Below are 20,446 nucleotides of genomic sequence, written 5' to 3'. Positions count from 1 at the left end.
TTCTCATAGTTTTACTGTCTGAGCAAACCAGATTTACCAACCACGAGAGACATTGGAACTAAAGCAACAATAAGTTTAGATCTCCAAGATGAAAAGAAGTTGTTAGCGAGATGAAACGAGAATATGAGATCTCCAATTTACATTGATTGTTTTTACCAAAACCAAAGCCGAACCTAACATTAAAAAAATATATATTCAAATCCAAAGCCTGGAACGTAACGTAATATGAAGCCACACAAAGCCAACACCATCCTAGTATATAGGTGGGTTCCCTTTCAGCCCTTTGTAATCATCCTCTTTATTAATGAATCATTAGGTATGTTCATAGTCGGTGTAAATATATAGGGTCCGCACAAAATGGTACACTTTTTTTTTAATGACAAGAAAAGGTTGTACGAATTGATAAGTAGCTAAGTGAGTTTTTGGATCAATAGCTGAGTTTTTGGGTTATGTTCCCAGTTCCCATGAGTTCTCTCTAGTTCACTTCAAGTCTCACTCACGAGGAAGACAAACTATATAATTAGAATGTATTTCTAACCTCTAAATATAAAATTTTAATTCATAAAATCTGTATGTCATCAATCTCGAACACAAATAAAAATATATATTATCTAATACCCACAGAAAAAAAAAAATATGCAAAAATATAATTGGGTAAAAGGAAGCTACTGCTACACTTTCAAGCACGTGACAACGTCCCACACGTGTCATATCGCTTACGTCATCAAGTCCTTTCTCTTTATTTTTGTTGCTTCTCTTCTTTCATTTTTTTCTGTTTACCTCTCCACACGCGTTGAAAAGCAGCTGCAATCAAGTAAGTAAACACCCCCGACTTTGAAATTTAACCACCAGTCAAAAAAAGAGTCTGTAAAGTGTAAACGTCTTTTTACTGTTATAACTTCACATGCATAAATACCCCTCACCAACTCTTTCTTCATCGTCTCTCTCTAAACTAAAACTCGTCAGTTCTCTTCTTCTCTCTCAACTTCTGAGAACAAAATATTTTAAAAAAAAAAACTTCTTCTTCTTCTTCTCAAATCATAAACCCTTAAAATCTTTTCATCTCTCTTTATCAAAACTCAATGCCACTTCACAAAGACTCTGTTCTGTTTCATCACTTTCATTAGTCTTCTTCTCTTTTCAGATTTCAACTTCTTGAACCATCTCTTACCCATTTCTTGATTTTTTTTTTTTTTTTCCGAACGATGTTACGAGAATCAGACGGTGAGATGAGTTTAGAAACAACAAACTCACCTATCAGCAGCGGAACAGAGAGCTGCAGTAGTTTCAGCCGTTTATCATTCGACGCGCCGCCGTCGTCAACCACCGCGATTATCCCCGAAGAAGAAAGCTTCCTCTCTCTCAAACCACACCGTTCCTCAGATTTCGCTTACTCAGAGATCCGACGGCGCAAAAAACACGGCCTAACCTTCCGAGATTTTCGCCTCATGCGTCGTATCGGCGCCGGAGACATCGGTACCGTCTACTTATGCCGTCTCGCCGGAGAAGAGGAAGAGAGCCGGAGCTCCTATTTCGCTATGAAAGTTGTGGACAAAGAAGCCCTTGCCTTGAAGAAGAAGATGCATAGAGCAGAGATGGAGAAAACGATTCTTAAAATGCTTGACCACCCTTTTTTGCCGACTCTTTACGCCGAGTTCGAAGCTTCCCATTTCTCTTGTATCGTCATGGAGTATTGCTCCGGCGGTGATTTACACTCTCTCCGTCATAAACAGCCTCACCGGAGATTCACCCTTTCCTCCACCAGGTAAATATATTTATTTTTATAATTTGTATAACAGTCAGATTTTTCAAATAATAATAATAATAATTAAAATGAACAATGTAATGTGATTTATTTTTATTTTTTGGTTGCATGCATTGACTCTGTACCTGTACATAATTTGTTATCTTGTTCTGCAAGAACACAGACCTGTTCTTATCATGTCTGTCTTTTCCAGTTCTTTGAATTGTTATGAAAGAGTCTTTTTCAAACCCCATCACAATAATTGTTTTTCTTTTTATTACAAATTTAATTATTTTTATCCTTAATTAAACGTTATCTGTTCTAATCCAATTTGTTTTTTGGTTAATAACAGATTTTACGCGGCCGAAGTGTTAGTAGCGTTAGAATATCTACACATGCTTGGTATCATCTACAGAGATCTAAAGCCTGAAAATATCTTAGTTAGATCGGACGGTCACATTATGCTCTCTGACTTTGACCTCTCCTTACGCTCCGACTCAATCGCCGCCGTTGAATCTTCCTCATCGTCTCCGGAGAATCAACAGCAGCTCCGTTCACCGCGACGACTCACTCGTCTCGCTAGGCTTTTCCACCGTGTCTTGCGGTCTAAAAAGGTCCAGACTTTAGAACCGAACCGTCTCTTCGTTGCTGAACCGGTTACAGCCCGGTCCGGTTCATTCGTTGGTACGCATGAGTACGTGGCGCCAGAGGTGGCTTCAGGTGGGTCGCATGGTAATGCCGTTGACTGGTGGGCCTTTGGTGTGTTCCTCTACGAGATGATTTACGGCAAGACTCCGTTCGTTGCGCCGACTAATGACGTCATCCTCCGTAACATCGTGAAAAGACAGTTGAGTTTTCCGACCGATTCGCCGGCGACGATGTTCGAGCTCCACGCGAGGAGTTTGATTTCCGGGCTGCTTAACAAAGACCCGACTAAACGACTCGGGTCACGGCGAGGCGCGGCGGAGGTCAAAGTACATCCTTTTTTCAAAGGTCTAAACTTTGCGCTCATCCGTACACTAACTCCGCCGGAGATTCCTTCCTCCGGCGTCAAGAGGCCGGTAAAATCGGCGACGTTCGGTGGTAGAAGTAGTAACAAACCAGCGGCGTTCGATTACTTTTGATATTAAACGGTTCAGATTAGCACCACGTGGTTAGTCGGTTGAGGTCGGTGCCAGGGTTTTTGGTGACCGCCTTGTGACGATAGTTGTATATATTCCCTCGAAGCTGTCCATTTTTTTTTCTTTCCAGTCTTTAATATTTAATATTTTTGTTAATCTGACTTAATATATTAAAAACTTAGGTGACTTTTCACGCGATTTGTACAACAAACTGATTAATGTGAAGTTGTGAACTAATCTCTTTCATAATTATCATCATTATCAAATCTTCGGAACTTGGGAACAAGTTAGACTTAATGATATTGCTCCATTGGACTATGGCATAATTGGCATTATATAATTGACCATTTTAGTCAAACATTTCTTACATGTTTTTGTTACAACATCTTTTCACCGCTATGTCAAAAAAAAAATTCTAGAACTAGTAATTTATATTAAAACTCGTCACGCCTAAGACTTTTTTGAGTTTGACGGGTATAGTATAGAAAAAGAAAAGAAGAAGATTCCACTTTTGACAAATGTAACACATGGAAGTCATATTTGCTCTTTGTTTAAACCTCTACGAGTCTTTCGAATGTCAAAAAAGGGCGAAATAAAAACGTTATCCATAAGGGTAGGAAACTGCTTTACTAGATCCGACCAGTTGCATGATCTCTTCTGCTTTCGATTCCTTCTGTTCAGTTTCAACTTAATTAAGAGAACATTAATAAACTATATATAGACGGCAAAGACGAAATTGTTTTCTTTCTCTTATAAAGTATGATCGAAAGGCGTTCTTCTAATATACTCGTTTAAGCTTATATAAAGTGGTATCAATATGTTTAATGTCATTAATTGATTTCATTAGATACATTGCATTCATAATTATAATTGGAGAATGTATTTTAAAAGTCTGGAGTTTAAAGCAAGTTGGTGAATAATTTAGCTGAAAATTTTGGGCATGTTTGAAGCATGTTCCCAAGTTCATCCCATAGCATAATGTGGCCATCTAGAAACTAACAAAAGGCCTTTGCCTATGGATTGCGTAAAGAGGATTTGTCTGCAGACCAATACTCTTTAAGTATAAGTAAGTGTGTAAACTAAACAAAATTAAAAGAGAAAAGAGAGTTATACTATAGCTTGATGGTTTTGTCTATCTTATGAGTAACACAAACAATATATACGTACTTTCTTGCTCACATTATATTCATCACGTCGAGCATTAATGATGTTATATATTGTTCAACCAACCAACCAACCAACATTGCTTGATTTGCCTACCTCTCTTATTAATTCTTATATCATGATGTGCCATATGCCCATAGTTGACTAATAAGGACTAAAAACAAATAAGTGTAAATCAGTAACATGATGTGAAAATTATGAGTGTATAAACTATACATAAAAAGTAACCTCTTTATGAGATTTTCTATGAACTTTAACAGTTTAAGAAATTTATAGAAGAGATTAGTAGTAGAAGCCAGAAATGGAATGATTATTCCATAATTAGAAACCATATAAGCGCACACACACACCACCGTGAAAATGTTAGTAAAAAAGAAAGGAGAGAAACAGAAAATAATAAAGCTGAAATGTCAATGATTAGACAATTCAATACAAATTGTTTTGGACAATGCATAGAAGTTTTGTCTCTCCTAAAATGTGTAAACATGGACCACACACAAGATTACCGTCACGTCTTCTGTTGTTAATTATAATTAATAGTATTGTTGTTGTCACAATAATTACCACAAGATTAAAAATAAGGAGATAATGGTACTACTATTTTACTGGTTACGCATGGAAGAAAAACAAAAAAAATACGTAACACAAACTCAAAAGTCAAAATCTTGTTATAGGGAGAGGTGTTTCTTTCGCAGAAACCGAGGTTTGTAACTTGTCATTATTCCATTCTCACTCGCCTACGTGGACCCGAGAAACTTCCCATGCAATTAAATAATTTGTATTTCGTCAACAATTATTAGATAACTGAATTATGTTTTTCTCATTTTGATAATTGAATCAGTTTCACATACCAAATTAACACAAGTTGTATTACACAACGTATACTAAACGTTGGTTCTTTTTTGGCCAAGATACTATTCAACGTTTATGTGTTTGAATGCTTAAATTTGCAGTTTGTCCACACAAAAAAAAATGTTTTATACCTTCTATTCCAATTCTACAAGAATCCTTGCTAGCATACAAAGATATATAGGAATGGATACAGTTGGATTGCGTCTATTGGTGATAGAATTATACACATGAGGTGCTTATTGGTCTTGAACTTGGATAAAGCTTTTTTTACTATGGATTGCTCAAACCTTCTATTGATGATGTCAAAATATCGAAGATTGACCAACTTTTTCATCAGAATTGAAGGATTTTATTTATTTCAAAGATAGATTTGCTAGTTTTGATATTAGATTTATTTCCTGAGACGAAAATATATGTGCCAATGAACTTGCGAAATATGCAAGAGCAAGAGGTTGCTAAGTAGACAACTTATCCAAAGTCCAAGAAATCCATCTCTAGTTTATGTATGAAATCCAAGGATCAAAACAAAGTGAGTCTAACTACATTATTGATGTACGAGTACCACTTGTAACTTGATTTAACTTCAATCGTTTGAAAATGCTTTTGTCACAAGTTTTTAAGATTCAAATCACCAACTCAACTAAGCTTTTCTGCCGTATCAAGTCTGCAATGCATTCATTGGTACACATTTTGTTTGATCATTAAACTCAAAGATCGATTGTGACACTCTGTTCGTAATAGTATTAAGCATGGTTCTCTCCAAGCTATATTTATGTTTTTGATGACAACGAACATGATGCCACTACGACTGAGGCTCTTCCTCAAGATTCTTTCTCTATTTAGTCGTATGTCAGTTTCATCTCCCACACGACATTTCGATTTAAAAGTTTGTGATGATGTATTATTAGCAAGAGGACATAGTTGTTTGAGGTTGGTAGGGAAACTAGAGTTAGCTAGATGTACAATTAATTAAGGACATTGTAAGTTGCACTTGTTCAGTGACTAAACTCCCCTATACTTCAGAAAATTATATAAAAAGAATATCATTTCACACATAAATGTTTGTTCATTCCTATCTCTGGTCTAGCTTTAAACCAATGTTTTTAAAACCGAATCGGAAGGTGAACCGGAAGTCTTTCGGATCACTGGGTCAACTGGTCGGAACGGTTGAACCACGAGTCAATTAGCTTAGTGGTTTGTCTACATTTTATAAATATAACATCTACTTTTCAATAAATATATGAACAAAACATATATAATGAAGTAGTAAACAACTAAAATTAAACTTTTAAATGATTAGATAAAATAACTAAGTGATTTTTCTATAAATAACAACATTTAATTTTAATTTAGTTTGAGTTTGAAGTGTGATAAAAATAAAATATTTTTATTTGATATTGACCCATTAGTCCGACATGCCGGTTCAACCACCGGTTCATGGGTTTTTAGCGGGTTTTTCCGGTTTTTTGCGGGTTTATAGTTGTGTGGTTTTTAGAGGTAACCCGGACCGGAATGTCTACTGGGTCGCGGTTGGACCGGTTCGACCGGCCGGTCCGGTCCGGGTTTTAAAACATTGCTTTAAACTTGATACTTGTCTCATTGCCACACAAATACAAGGGAACATAGTAGGTGATCGGGTATATCCATATGTACATACATATTAAATAACCATTTCCTTGTATCATCGGACTTAAGCTTGTGAACAATAGACATGTAATGAATATAGAATAATTGTAATTAATAATTGAAAGCACACATAGAATAACATGATTTGTTAGATCTTAATTAAGTAAAAAAAAATAAAAGAAAGAAGAGAAGTGTGACAACACATGGGATGTACCCAACAGCATAAGGGACAGCTTCACCAGTCTGATTTATGCCACTGTCCCGTTCTTGTCTTCTCTCTGCCCCACCACCACTCCTTTGTTTTACCTTCATTAGTAATATTACTATATAATTTCACTTAGAGCATCGTTATCCCAGCAACTATTGATTGTTACTCCAAAAAATATATTTTAATGATTTTCTTTTAATATTATTATATATTTAAATAATAAATCTAAAAATAGAAAATTAACTAATTAGATGTTGCCATTTGTGTTGAGTAACGCTTCTTCGTTTCTATAGAAAGTAACGTTATTCAATTTTTTTTTTTTTATTATTACTTTTAAGTTTTTAATTAAGAAAATCTCTAAGAAAACCCCCAATAATCATGCTCTTAGTGTTTAATCTAATCATAATGCCATCACATGTTAGAATCAACAAAACAAAGAAAAATAATATCTGATTTTTTAGCAGAAATAAGTACCAGCAGCTTTGTAAAACATTTAACAAAAATGTATTGGTATTGCAAGTAACTCTGATATTAACTTTGCGAATGGTAAAACCTAGTGAAATTTATTTGGTATTTTGTTTGTAATATAGTATGCATGCATGTATGTCTCTCTGCTAAGTGCTTATGACATGTCGACATCTACTCAATATACTCATTTCATCGAGGTGATTATTCTCGTCGTCGCTGCTATATTATACACATGTAAACATATACTGTACTAGTACATTATATTTGTTAAGCGAACTGATAGATGCCACGTGACGGTCAGGACACGTCGCCACTTGTGAGATTCTGTTCCAATTACTTGTGGAATGAATTATGTTATGTCGCAGAAAAAAAGGTTGACGAGATTTCCAATTATCCAGCCACTCATTTATTAACGGTCACAAAAAGCATCAAACTACAGTTTCCCATTCATTTTTCTGTTTTTTTATAAAAAAAACTCGAAAAGATAGTAATAGTATCCATCTATATGTGTTATTTATTTTTGTGTTTATATTACTACAATTTATCCATTTAGTATTCTTATTATTTTGTAAGAAAAAAAAATACAGGTTGACCATAACCAAAAAGAAATACTACTACATACATGTATAGATAGTCCCGTTGCACGAAGAGTTCAAAACGTGACGTTAGGCGCGTGCGGGTCACCGAAACTTGTGCCTAGTCAGAGACCTTGTGGTATAGTCTTACGTGGTCTACCTCTGCCACAATTCAGATCAATACAGAAAATATTATTATTATTGTCTACTACAGAGTACAGAGTAGAAGAAGTAAATATATTATCGTCGTTTTGCGAGGCTTTGAATTAAGCAGTGGTATTAATTAATGTAATAAAAAAAAAAGTAGGGATTTTTAGGTTAAAATAGGCCTGTGAGTGATACCGTAATGTCAATGATGTGTCTGGTCAGACCCCATTTAATATTGGTTCAGACCACATTAGCCAATTGGTACTCACTTTGGGTCCAAAACCATACGCTTTAGTGCAAATCATATAGTAGTAATGTTTTTGTACTACTAGTATTTATTCAACTTCATGGCGTTAGTATGAGTGATGTTTTCGTATAACACTTTCACTAGTCCACTATATTATTCTCCATGGTGGAAAAAACATCTAAAAATGGTATTTTTTAAAAGTATAAATCTTAATTGTATTTTTGCAAAGCTATTTAACAAAACTAACTTGTGTTCACATGCACAGTCCGATAAATATTCTTGTATAATTTTCTTTTTGTAGCATAACTTCAGTTTTAAAAGAGTTTATTCAATATATTTTTAGAAGAAGATCAAATCTTTCTGTATTTTTCTAAGTTTAAAAATGTTTCTGAGATGGGTGATAGGTAATGAGAAATACCAAATTTTAGTAGTGGTAGATCTCACTTGTAGTATTCCAAAATGTAACCGGGTGTTCATCGTAGCTCTACCGGTGGACTTAGGGAGCTCTTTGGGCAAGCATATCATGTTGTCGGGTCAAATCCTACCAATTTCGCAAGATCCACAAAACTGGGCCTTCAATATATATAAAGCCCATTAACTCCATCTTCTTCATAAATTAACATTTCAACACCGGCGCGTGGAGCGCGTGTATCGAGAACACTACAGATTTGTTATACGCAGGAGAGATATATGGATAAACCCCAAAACTNAAAAAAAAAAAAAAAAAAACACTTCTGAAGCAAAAACCTCTTCGATCATTCAAAATCAACCTCCATGATAGAGCTCAACTCATCTCTCAGATAATTGAAGAACCCTTCCTACAGAATCTCCAGGTACAACAAAAAAGGTTTTGTACTTTAAATTTTCCTCTCAAAATTCAAGTGTGAAGCGTTGTACAAAAGCTTAAAGATCGGATTTTGCTTAGAGAATTTGGTTTGTGTTAGGCTTTTCTTATCTGGGTTTATAGTAGTGCTTGTTTCATTTTGATTCTGAGCATAATTGAATCTATTGTTTATGTAAATGATGATACAGTGGCAAGTAAAAAAAGTGTAAATGGCGTCAATATCAACCACCTCTTGGCTCTACGGAGGTTGGTTTCATCAGCTCTGTTTCTTTTATCCTTTTTTCCCATTTTCCTAGTTCTGATTCTGGTTTTTGTTTTTCTCCGATGGGTAAAGTATGCACAGAGAGTGGAAAGTTCAGTAATTGTATCTTGCAGGTTGGTTCTTGTTTTGATTTTAGAGTAATCTAGTTGAGCTATTGTGGACACATGTTTAGCTGTTTCATGATGTCAAATTGGTAACAGTTTTGTTTATATATATGTAGAGGCGGGTTAGTAAATGCGGATTTCCAATGAAGACATTACATGTTGGGATTACTTTTGGGGATCGATCATTGCGACATTGTATCAAATGCAAGAAAGAGGATGAAGATGAAGGTGATGATGCAAGTGAAGACACTAAAAAGATTAAAGAAGGGTTTGAGTATGTGACTGTTGAGAGGCATCCTTACTATAGTTATATGGATTCAACTTCTGGAAAACTCGAGCCAGCATCCGGAGCTCGAGCTAGCATTCCAGGTGAGGACTATTGGCCTGAAGGAACTTCGAGTCGGGTTAGAGCTGCTAGGGCTCCTCAACCAGCTGGTGAGTCTTCGAGTTTCCCTTCCTATGGGAAAAATCCTGGGAGTAGGAGAAAGAAGAATCGGAAAGCAACTGAGGATAATGTGACTGTTGTTGAAACGAGTGATGAAGTTTCGGATTCTGAGGATAGCTCTGAAGAAGAGGAAAACGATTCCTCTGACGGGTTTGTTGTATATGACAACGAGTCTGGGAGAAAAGAAGACGAGACTGGTTTTGAATTAGACAAAAAGCTTGGACGGCCACATCCTTTTATCGATCCTACGAAAAAGAAAGAGATTGAAAAGACACTCACGGGAGATGAGTCGTGGTGGAACTGGAGAAAACCGGAGAAAGAACAATGGTCTAGATGGCAGAGAAGACGTCCTGATGTCGAAACGGTTAGTCCTTGCAATGATTTCTGTGTTTGCCTATGTGCCTTTTTGCTTCTGCATAATGTTTGATACATTGTGTTATATGTTTGTTGCAGGTTTTTCTCAAGGCAATGGCAGAAACAGGACAAGTTAAGCTCTATGGGAAAGAACCAACACTCACGGAAACTTCTCTTTATAGAGCAAGAAGGCATCTTTTCAAAGAAGAGAGGTATCTTTAATCTAATGAGTTAACATCTGTTTTATTAGGACTTTTTTTTTTGAGTTTTCATTCTCCTCAGGCTGCAAGCTGAGCGGGAGAGATTAGCAAAAGAAGGTCCCATGGCTTTTTATTCTGAATGGGTAAAAGCATGGAAGAGAGACACTTCACGAGAAGCTGTACAGAAACATTTTGAAGAGACAGGTGAAGATGAAAACACACAACTGATTGAGATGTTCTCTCATCAAACAGATCGAGAATACAGGATAATGATGGGAGCTGATATTAGGATCAAGAGAGATCCTTTGGCAATGCGGATGAGGGAGGATCAAATTAAGCAAAGTAAGAAACTTTAACAGTTATACTTAAACTCGTCATGGATATATTCAACTGTTCAATTAACTTTCTCGGTTTCTTGCAGTATGGGGCGGGGATCCTGTTTACCCGACAATCAACTACATTCAAGATCCCAATGCAGTTATGGATTTCAGAGGACCCGATTTTCATGAGCCGACACCAAATATGCTCTCTTATCTAAAAGAGGTTAGTCTGCTTTGCTCAAACCAACGTTCCTTATCGTTCCTGGTCTGATTGTTTTCTTTGTTTCTTGTTTGATTAGAATGGCAAAGTTATCTCAAGAGAGATGCATGAAGCACTACTGACAAAAGAGAAAACCGAGCAGCTCGAGGTAAAATGACCAATCTTTTAATTCTCTTTCACACAACTCTCATTGAGAGATTTCAGGGTTTTTGTTTGATAAATTGTGTGTGAATGCAGGTGCCTGACATTGATGATGCAATGGCACAAGCTGTTGATATTGGTGAAAACGATGTGAGTATCATCAATTACATTAGATCCTCTTCTTGTTCTTCATTGTTTCTTGATGTTATCATGCTCTGAGGCATCTCTGGACGTTTTCTATTGACAGGACGAGGAAGACGATGCAGATGTAGAAAAAGTCGACGAGAAAGTGCCCAGGAACTGGAGTGTCTTGAAGAGTACCCCTGAGCTTAGAACCGCTAAGGTAAAAGCCACATTCTACTTGAGCCGCCTTTATAATTATATATGTGTTGTGTGTGTCGATGTCATGTGTTTGGTTTCTATACAGCCTAAACCAAAGAAGGAAGGTCGGATGTCTCTAGACGAGGCCGTGGATGATTCTGAGAACTTAACCGATTTTCTCATGGACTTTGAAGAGGAGGCTGATCCTTAAACCCGGTTTCTTGTGTTTCTTTCCGGTTCAATGTAAAGACGTGTATTACTACTCATTAGATATACCTTATTGTTCTTTTTCTTCGCTGGTTTTGCATTTTGTACTTGAAAACTGAGCTTATTTTGGGATGGTATCATTTTTGAAATGTTTCGAGTTTTGAGAAAGGATTGTAGCATATGGAAAGTATCAATTCATATTTGATTGCATGTATGGAGTTGGTTTACTGTTAACTAGTGCCAAACTGCCAATAGTTCAGCTTGAGTTTTGGAAGAGAGTTTGAATCAGTCAATCGGTTAAAGAAACAAGACGTAAACCAAAGGAATGATTTCACAATTACTATCACTGTCTATTTTTCTTTCCATCTATGTTGTGTTTGAAATGAAAGCCACAACTTGTCCAACATTATTATCTCGTGAAAACGAATTGGACAAAACAAAATCCTACAAATGGAATGGAATGAAATTGAAACCTCATCATGTTTACGAAGATGTTTCGGTGTCTATATAGAGAGAAACATTTCTTAGTCTCACTTGTTTCTGGTAATGACTCTATGGGTCAAGTCAATTAGTGCTCGCCTCGATCTTTTGACATTTTCGTTATCTGTTTCAGGTAGAGACCCGATTGCAGCTGCTGCGAGATTAGCATGTTCCATGGCTAACTCTCTTGCCCTCTGTATTCCCTTGCTCTTCCCAAGATACTCTAAAGCCTGTTGGAATAATCATATTAGAGACTTTGATAACGTATTAGAGATTCTAGGAGTTTTGTTTCATTAAAACTTACAATGTCAACATTCGTTGGATCTTTTTCTACTCGATCAACAACTTCACGTAGTTGAGGAAATTCTTCCATGGCAAAGAGGATTGGGGCTGTTATGACTCCATGGCGGATATCTGATAAAGATCCCTTTCCGAGAGAGGCAGAAGTCCCCGTGAAATCAAGAATGTCGTCTATCAATTGGAATGCTAAACCCTGAAGAATAAAAAAACTAATCAAACGTTTGTAAGAAAACGTAGTTGCAAGGGAGCCAAAGTTTTCATAAGATGACAACGAACCAGATTCTTCCCGTACTCAAAAGCTAGCACGGCAACTTCTGCTGTTTGCCCAGTGAGAACGGCAACCGCTTTGCAGCTGTTAGATATTAGAGATGCTGTCTTATAATATGTCTTCTGCATGTAGTATTCCATACTGCAGTCATGAAAAAAAATCATATTTGCATGAACAATCACAATTTAATATGATATATATTTCCTATATAAGTGGCAATAATCGACCCTGGTTCTGACTCTCAAACATAGATTGGTAGCATACAAGACTTGAGTAGTCTTTTGTTATGGTTATATTTGACCAGAGAAGAAGATTTTTACCTATAACGCTGCTCGGTTGTACTAGTTATTTCCATGGTTTCACCGGTAACAAGATGTTCTACCGCAGTTGCAAGTAACGCTACAACCTACAAAAGATAGACACAGTGAATATGTTTAGCTTCAAAGAAAAATGATAATTAATTCTTAGGACTGATGTCATTGATTTAAGATTCTATCATGGCAGGTGTAAAATAGCAGCCTATCAATCTCCGTATCTTAAAAAATGTAATGACAAAAAATATGAGGGTATAAGTTTCTTAGGTTACCTCTGTGTTTTTCAGAGCAGCGAGAGCCCCACAAGCCCGGGAGAGCAAGAAGTCTCCTGCTAATACCGACATCTACAACGTGAAGCCAATTTTGATCTTCATATCTAATTGTAGAACTATCGCCAAAAACAAAATTAATGATGTCTAAGACATTAGCTTTTACTGTCAAGTGAGTACCTTGTTACCCATTACAACATTTAAGGAACCAACACCACGCCTTGTATCGGCATCATCCAAGACATCATCATGCAGTAGGCTTGCAACCTACAATGACCCAAGCATTACTGATTTGAAGAAACTAAAAAGGGGAGAATACTGGATCTTGATGTTTAATGAATGTAATAAGTAAACTCACATGTATCATTTCAGTGATTTCAGCAATACCACGTTGCCTTACGCGTAACTCTGATGTGACTATATCTGCTGATTCACCAACCAATACTTCTGGTACACGTACGTTCAGCGCTGTCGCCATCAGTAATAAAACCTACAAACATGAAACCAGAGCGGTTATGATACCTAGAGAAAACATGAATCTGAACATGAAGACAAGATATGGAAATAGAAAAGAGATTATGGTCATTACAGTTGAACGAAACTGTTTTCCTTGCACACCCCTTTTGAAAAAGTACTCAGCTGCAGAGGCAAGCTTCGGAACCTGAACAGCAGAATATAGATACAAGTAAAGATAGAGATTAGCTTCAGAGCATCAAATCCAGCAGCAAATAAGCTTTCTCCGCACCTTTATCCGTACAATGAGTACGAAAGAGTGAAAAAGGCCACTTACCTCTGCAACTACCATCTCTCTCAACTTATTACTAAGAAGTGACAGCTCATCAGCAACAAGCGAAAACGGGTCAAGCTCCTCCTAGGAAAGGACAATCTTACTCTTTCAGCAGTCGAAAAAGAAAAGAAGTTTCAGCAATAAAAATAAAATGGCCCAACTGTATAAAATCAGTAACAAACAATGAGATTAGACTAAGAAACTAACAGTAGGGTGTTGACAGTTTGTTCTTACACAAGTGAAGCAATGTCCAAAATTGAAGTATAAGTGAAAGATCAACAATAGAGTAAAGGATCATAGTGAGCTAAGTAAGGGAAATAAGAACAAACCTCAACTAATGAGCTGCTCTGGTGATAGAGTTGATGACTAAATCCACCAAAAACCGGAGATTTCAATGAATATGATGTTCTGCAAACGTAACCCTACTAAAACATCACAAGGAAATAACACATTGGTTAGGTCACCGATTCTATATTACACATCAAATCTCAAAACAAACTAATCTGTTTTAACCATTTTCTTATCCCATCTCTCACACACACACAGGTAAAACACAGCCTGATGCATCCCCAAATGGGATCCATAAAAATCTATGGAAAAAACTTTCTCAGTGCACTATTAAAACGTAGAAAGAGAACACTAGCTTTGGGTATTCCATTATGTTCCAAACGACAAAATATAAAAGAGAAGGGAAAAGTTTTAATTCCNTGGTCATTACAGTTGAACGAAACTGTTTTCCTTGCACACCCCTTTTGAAAAAGTACTCAGCTGCAGAGGCAAGCTTCGGAACCTGAACAGCAGAATATAGATACAAGTAAAGATAGAGATTAGCTTCAGAGCATCAAATCCAGCAGCAAATAAGCTTTCTCCGCACCTTTATCCGTACAATGAGTACGAAAGAGTGAAAAAGGCCACTTACCTCTGCAACTACCATCTCTCTCAACTTATTACTAAGAAGTGACAGCTCATCAGCAACAAGCGAAAACGGGTCAAGCTCCTCCTAGGAAAGGACAATCTTACTCTTTCAGCAGTCGAAAAAGAAAAGAAGTTTCAGCAATAAAAATAAAATGGCCCAACTGTATAAAATCAGTAACAAACAATGAGATTAGACTAAGAAACTAACAGTAGGGTGTTGACAGTTTGTTCTTACACAAGTGAAGCAATGTCCAAAATTGAAGTATAAGTGAAAGATCAACAATAGAGTAAAGGATCATAGTGAGCTAAGTAAGGGAAATAAGAACAAACCTCAACTAATGAGCTGCTCTGGTGATAGAGTTGATGACTAAATCCACCAAAAACCGGAGATTTCAATGAATATGATGTTCTGCAAACGTAACCCTACTAAAACATCACAAGGAAATAACACATTGGTTAGGTCACCGATTCTATATTACACATCAAATCTCAAAACAAACTAATCTGTTTTAACCATTTTCTTATCCCATCTCTCACACACACACAGGTAAAACACAGCCTGATGCATCCCCAAATGGGATCCATAAAAATCTATGGAAAAAACTTTCTCAGTGCACTATTAAAACGTAGAAAGAGAACACTAGCTTTGGGTATTCCATTATGTTCCAAACGACAAAATATAAAAGAGAAGGGAAAAGTTTTAATTCCAACAAATTCCCAAAAATAATAGATGGGCAAAATAAAAACGAAACCTTTATTCAATAAAACACCATACCCATGGTGGGTAATGATTAGAGACTTAGTAGCAACACAGATCATAAATCTAAAAACTTTATTTACATCTCTAAAAATTGCAACTTCTAAAACCCTAATCAGTGTATTTTGTTTTCCTCTATGAATTACATTGACGCAAAGAGAGAAAATGTTAAAATAACCTTGTGTGTAGAGACGTCAGAACAAGAGTGACCCTGATCGGGAAGGATTGAGAGACGATGAGAAGCAATAGATTGAGAGCTACCATAGAAGCTACGGTTCCTCAGAAACTTTGAAGAAACCCGTGAAACAGCCCTCGTGAATATCATTCTTTACGGATCCAAACAGAGGCAAATAGAAGCAGAAGAGACTTGTTCTCTCGTTTTGCGAATTTATTATTGTGTGAATCTGAAATCGAAGAAGAAGACGAAGAACCCAACTAGTCAAGAGAACGCAGCCGATCCTCAGCCATGAAAGTGTTACTAGTAAATTATTACATTTTCTTTTACTTTTACCAATGTTATTAAACTCAATGTTTTACCCCCAACTCAGCCCAATCTGCCAAGAAGCCCAAGCCCAATCTGGTTTACAACGTTTTGACTTTACATGAAAACAGAGATCAACTTGGCTACTCAATCTTGTCAATTGAAGATTTCAATAGAGTTACAATTGTTTCAGAGCAGCAATGTTAAATACAAAAGCTATGAACACGATCAGTAGTAACATTTGCCCACATATACAATAAAAAAATATTTTATACGTTTGCCACAGAAGAGGGATTATTTGTGAGTAATTGCTCGAACTCTTCATCAGTGCTCTTAAGCATCAATGACAATGGCAACTCTAAACCTCTCTCCATTAGTTCTATGTGTCTTGGCTTTATCCTTTTCTCTAGACTGAATGCAAAATATTGAGGGAACTCTTTTAGATTCTCTAGTTTTCCTTTGATCCCACTCATGAAGTAATCAAGCTTTGGTTTGAAGTTGTTCTCTATGCTGAATGTGAATAGTGCTGGACATCGTAGTATCATTCCTATCGCTTCTGTTCTTGTGTAACCTATACTCTCCAAGAATCTGACCAACAAATCACAATACTGTAAAGTCTCTAATCTTAATCAATACCACTAGTAACGTTGGAGAAAGCGGATGAATATTTTTTTACCTAAGCTTTGGGATGAGAGTGTGTTCGACACTAGAGACTAGTAAGATAGGATCTTGGTAAGCAAGAGCGTCAAGATCGTCGAAACCAAGTCTCCGCAAGTAGAACAGAGCAGGCTTGAGCTGGTCTTCTACGCTGCTAATGAGGAGCCTTGGGCATTTCTTGATCACTCTTCTGAACGAATTCTCAGGGACATTGAGATCATTCGACAGGAACATGAATACAGGGTTGAGTTCTGTTCTGATGTCGGAAGTGAGGATCGTAGGACACATCCCCAAGATTCTTGGGAGGTCATTTGGGTAGATTCCTCTCGATTGGAGGAAATGGAGGATGGATTCAATGGAGTCAAGGGAGGCTGAGCGGAGAAATGGGTTGAGAGAGAGGGCTTTGCCTGAGTCAATTCCCATGAGCTCGAGACAGAGGATCTTCTCTTTCATCTGGAAGGTTACGGCCTGATCGGCAACAGAGAAGAGAGGGTGGCTATGGAGAGTGGTTTTGATGGACGTTGGTTTGGTGGATAAGTTTGTGGGTTGAGATTGTTGTGGACATGAAGGTTTCTTTGGGGAAATGTAGAGAGACGAGCTCAGAGCTGCAGACATGGTGGAAGTTAGCAGAGAGAGAGAGAGATGATGATGATGTGGTCTTTGGATGGTCTGAGGAAGGAGAAGAAGAAGAAGAAGAAGAAGAAGCGTGTGAGGGTAAGGTGGATGATTGCCACGTGGCACTATAATGTGTCGTGATTGGTTAAATGAGATTGCAAAAATGTTTCATTTTCTGTAGTTTGGATAATCCAAAAAAGACATCCAAACACGTGGCACTCCTTCTTCTACAATGATTGGCTCATTTAAGATTACAAATCGTCCTTCAGTGTTCCCAATATGTAAGTTTGATCTTCTCTAGATTTGTTCATCTGACGAGACTCTTCCTCACAAATGATCTTACAATGTGATAGATAGGTGTCTTTGATATTTTCTTGATGATCTTATTACAATGCATAGATTGGGTTCACATACGTACTTCACCGCAACGACATAAATGATATGATCATGTCAGAGTTAAGTAAAAGAACGGGTTTCAAGTTCAGTTGATATAAAATAAACACAATGAGCAAAATCAAACAGAGTAAAACAGAGAAGGGATTTATTCATACCCTGGAAGGAACAGAGAGAGGAGGCGAGACCACACACACTCGCCCAAGTTGACATATAAAAATTAGAAAGACTCCACTCCAACCTAAACCAAGTTTTTAGATTTTAAATATATAAAAAATCTCCAAAAAATGATTTTGAAAAGAAGAATTTTTTTAGTGATTTGGAATCATATAGTTATGTACTTATGTTATATTGTTATATATAATACTGTTTAGAATAACAAAACACTCAGTTTCCATTTATATAAAACAGTAGGCAACAAGTTTTTTTAAAAGTCTAATTTCATTTTTTTCAACCATCGAAGTTTAAACTAACGATTATCTCCATGATCTCATTACCAACTCTAACGACAAAATGCATAAGAAGGCAAGATAAAAATGATAAACAAGATACAATGACACAAAAAGGTTGACTAAATTTTGCCGCATTTGTACAACGACAAAATTAAATTAAACTAGACTAAAAACTTTGTCGTTTGATATCTCGATTGAATCGATGGATGAAATCTTCGACTCGTCTGTTTAACTCCTCGTTCGACATCTTCGAGAACTCCTCTGACTCTTCTCTTACATTCTCCCACTTCTGCGTCGCCTTTTCCATCTCCTCAGCCTTCTTCCCCTTGTGAACAACCATCCATTTCGAGCTATCCCATTGACTTCGATCGTAACTTTTAGGTCTATGTTTGATCTCTTGACGACGTTCCTTAGTTATCATTGACACGCGTCCACGAGCCTTATCCGACTTGCTTCTCCCGTACGGTTTAGAGTTAACCAGCTTTCTTGCGTCGCAATTTTCTTCTTTAGTAGCAGTTTTATGAATGTTTGGCTTAGTCACTGACTCGTATTTTTCGATAGCTATGTTTTTCGGTTGGTTCTCATCACTCACCACTTGTACGGTTCTCTCAGGAACTTTAGCTTCCTTGTTAGGTATATACCGATGTTGTATAACTTTCGCTCCCACGGCTTCTTCTTGTTTCTCACTTCGGTTCTTGATATCTTCCGCCAAACTCACCCCATAGCCCGCGTTTTCCGGTCTAGGGTTTTCTCTTGCATCGTTTCTCATCGCGGCCACGTATTCTCCGTAGAAATCGTGATTTTCTCTAGCAGTGAATGCACCGTAATCAGCAGCGATGATGATGATAAGTGCGTTGGAGATGATGAACAAGATCTTCGTGTTGTTGAATATCGACGAAGGAGACACGTCGAGAACGTGGAAGCACAAAATGTAGATGAATATAGATAAGGGGATGGGGAGCAACGAAGAGTACAAGTTGTTGTATTGTTTCTTGGGTTTGTAATAAGGCTCGAAAATAGGGTTTTCAACAACATACGAGGACATTTCTGTCATTTTGTTAGATTGGTCGTGATGAGTTGGGCATTGGGTTTTAGGATGAAGGCTGTAGATTGTGTTTGATCTTTGAATTGGTCATGGTCGGATCTCTTTATATTGGGGTCACAAGTCTGAATTATTGAGCTTATAAATTTTCTAATTTACCCTTTGTCATCAACTACTATATCTTACTTGCGGATCCTGCCACGATTCGCTATTTGTCGTTTCATGTTGATTTAACTTTTGAGTTACGTGGATTTAATACCCAATCGTCTTTAGCAAGTATCATCTAATAATTAATCTTTGATTTACTTTTCGTTTACCTGAAAATGTCGATTAAACATATATAAGATGTATTTTAGGATAGGTACAACATTAATACTATTTGTCTATATTGGGTGATATAAGCAAATCGTAAAAAAACATTTTTAGTCAAGGTACAGAGGCTTTGGTACTGCATAAACGACGACAGGTCATCATGTGACAACAACACATATCCGTAATTTTTACTTTACTATATGTTTATACATTACATTAGGTACCTTTGAAATGTACAATATAAGAAAAAATGTACCACGCTTTGACAGCACAACAAAGTAAAATAAAACAACGATTATATGATGGCTTTGCTTCCACGTATCTATAAAAGTGAATTCTATTTTGTTGCATCATCTAATGAACCAAAATTTACTTATATAATAAAAAATAAAATATGAAGATTGAATCAAAACGATTGATCTGAGTTTATCCGTTTCTTTATCCGGAGTGAAAGAAACTCATGGGAGTTTCTATTTATTTTTAATCTTTCAAACTTGTATATTGGAGTCATTTTTCATGAACTATTGTGGTTATCGACTAATCACTCACACTTTGTATTGTCACTTGTCAGCAGTTTAAACATGGGTTATGTGTATTATAAGAAGCCAAAGTAGGTATAATATCATATGTATATCATCAGACAAAAAACAATTGAGACTAAAAAAAATAGTTTGACTATCAGCTTGTTCGTTAAGCCAAAACGTGGCAATGGCGAAGTTCATGTGAGCTCACACGTTGGCGGCTGGTCTAGATTTTACCATACAAGCGTTATAGTTACCTTAACTTGTCCTGATGTCTCGACTATTCTTGCACGTTTATTATTTATTATTACAT

The 20,446-nt window shown here is 36.7% G+C and overlaps 5 protein-coding genes across 9 annotated transcripts; 2 read left to right on the top strand and 3 right to left on the bottom strand.

The window, feature by feature from the left end:
* LOC104781859 (protein kinase PINOID) lies at positions 970-3,021 on the top strand. Its single transcript, XM_010506632.2, has 2 exons — positions 970-1,765; positions 2,097-3,021. Exons 1-2 carry the CDS (start codon positions 1,206-1,208, stop codon positions 2,866-2,868), a joined length of 1,332 nt encoding a protein of 443 aa, XP_010504934.1. The 5' UTR covers positions 970-1,205; the 3' UTR covers positions 2,869-3,021.
* LOC104781857 (protein PLASTID TRANSCRIPTIONALLY ACTIVE 12) lies at positions 8,845-11,773 on the top strand. 4 transcript variants are annotated; one of them, XM_010506630.2, is made up of 11 exons: positions 8,845-8,985; positions 9,185-9,242; positions 9,340-9,371; positions 9,479-10,171; positions 10,261-10,373; positions 10,444-10,703; positions 10,783-10,904; positions 10,981-11,049; positions 11,139-11,192; positions 11,290-11,385; positions 11,470-11,773. In XM_010506630.2, exons 2-11 carry the CDS (start codon positions 9,206-9,208, stop codon positions 11,572-11,574), a joined length of 1,581 nt encoding a protein of 526 aa, XP_010504932.1. In that variant the 5' UTR covers positions 8,845-8,985; positions 9,185-9,205; the 3' UTR covers positions 11,575-11,773. The 4 variants fall into 4 exon arrangements, with proteins under 4 accessions (XP_010504932.1, XP_010504930.1, XP_010504931.1 ...); XM_010506628.2 differs by having other exon boundaries at positions 9,331-9,371; XM_010506629.2 differs by having other exon boundaries at positions 8,845-8,999; positions 9,331-9,371.
* On the bottom strand, positions 11,884-16,142 carry LOC109124523 (solanesyl diphosphate synthase 3, chloroplastic/mitochondrial-like). 2 transcript variants are annotated; one of them, XM_010506626.2, is made up of 11 exons: positions 15,839-16,142; positions 15,234-15,326; positions 14,908-14,988; positions 14,707-14,778; positions 13,560-13,691; positions 13,382-13,468; positions 13,205-13,276; positions 12,939-13,024; positions 12,627-12,759; positions 12,355-12,543; positions 11,884-12,280 (listed from the first exon to the last, which is right to left on the bottom strand). In XM_010506626.2, exons 1-11 carry the CDS (start codon positions 15,983-15,985, stop codon positions 12,101-12,103), a joined length of 1,272 nt encoding a protein of 423 aa, XP_010504928.1. In that variant the 5' UTR covers positions 15,986-16,142; the 3' UTR covers positions 11,884-12,100. The 2 variants fall into 2 exon arrangements, with proteins under 2 accessions (XP_010504928.1, XP_010504929.1); XM_010506627.2 differs by lacking the exons at positions 14,707-14,778; positions 14,908-14,988; positions 15,234-15,326; positions 15,839-16,142 and adding exons at positions 13,791-13,862; positions 13,992-14,072; positions 14,318-14,430.
* On the bottom strand, positions 16,271-17,475 carry LOC104781855 (transcription termination factor MTEF1, chloroplastic-like). Its single transcript, XM_010506625.2, has 2 exons — positions 16,818-17,475; positions 16,271-16,729 (listed from the first exon to the last, which is right to left on the bottom strand). The coding sequence occupies exons 1-2, from the start codon at positions 17,411-17,413 to the stop codon at positions 16,411-16,413; spliced, it is 915 nt and encodes a 304-aa protein (XP_010504927.1). The 5' UTR covers positions 17,414-17,475; the 3' UTR covers positions 16,271-16,410.
* On the bottom strand, positions 18,183-19,377 carry LOC104781854. Its single transcript, XM_010506624.1, has one exon. It carries the CDS (start codon positions 19,310-19,312, stop codon positions 18,425-18,427), a length of 888 nt encoding a protein of 295 aa, XP_010504926.1. The 5' UTR covers positions 19,313-19,377; the 3' UTR covers positions 18,183-18,424.

Source organism: Camelina sativa, chromosome 4 (genome assembly GCF_000633955.1).
Source record: "Camelina sativa cultivar DH55 chromosome 4, Cs, whole genome shotgun sequence".
Classification (NCBI taxonomy): domain Eukaryota; kingdom Viridiplantae; phylum Streptophyta; class Magnoliopsida; order Brassicales; family Brassicaceae; genus Camelina; species Camelina sativa.
This window is presented reverse-complemented; position numbering and strand designations above follow the sequence as displayed.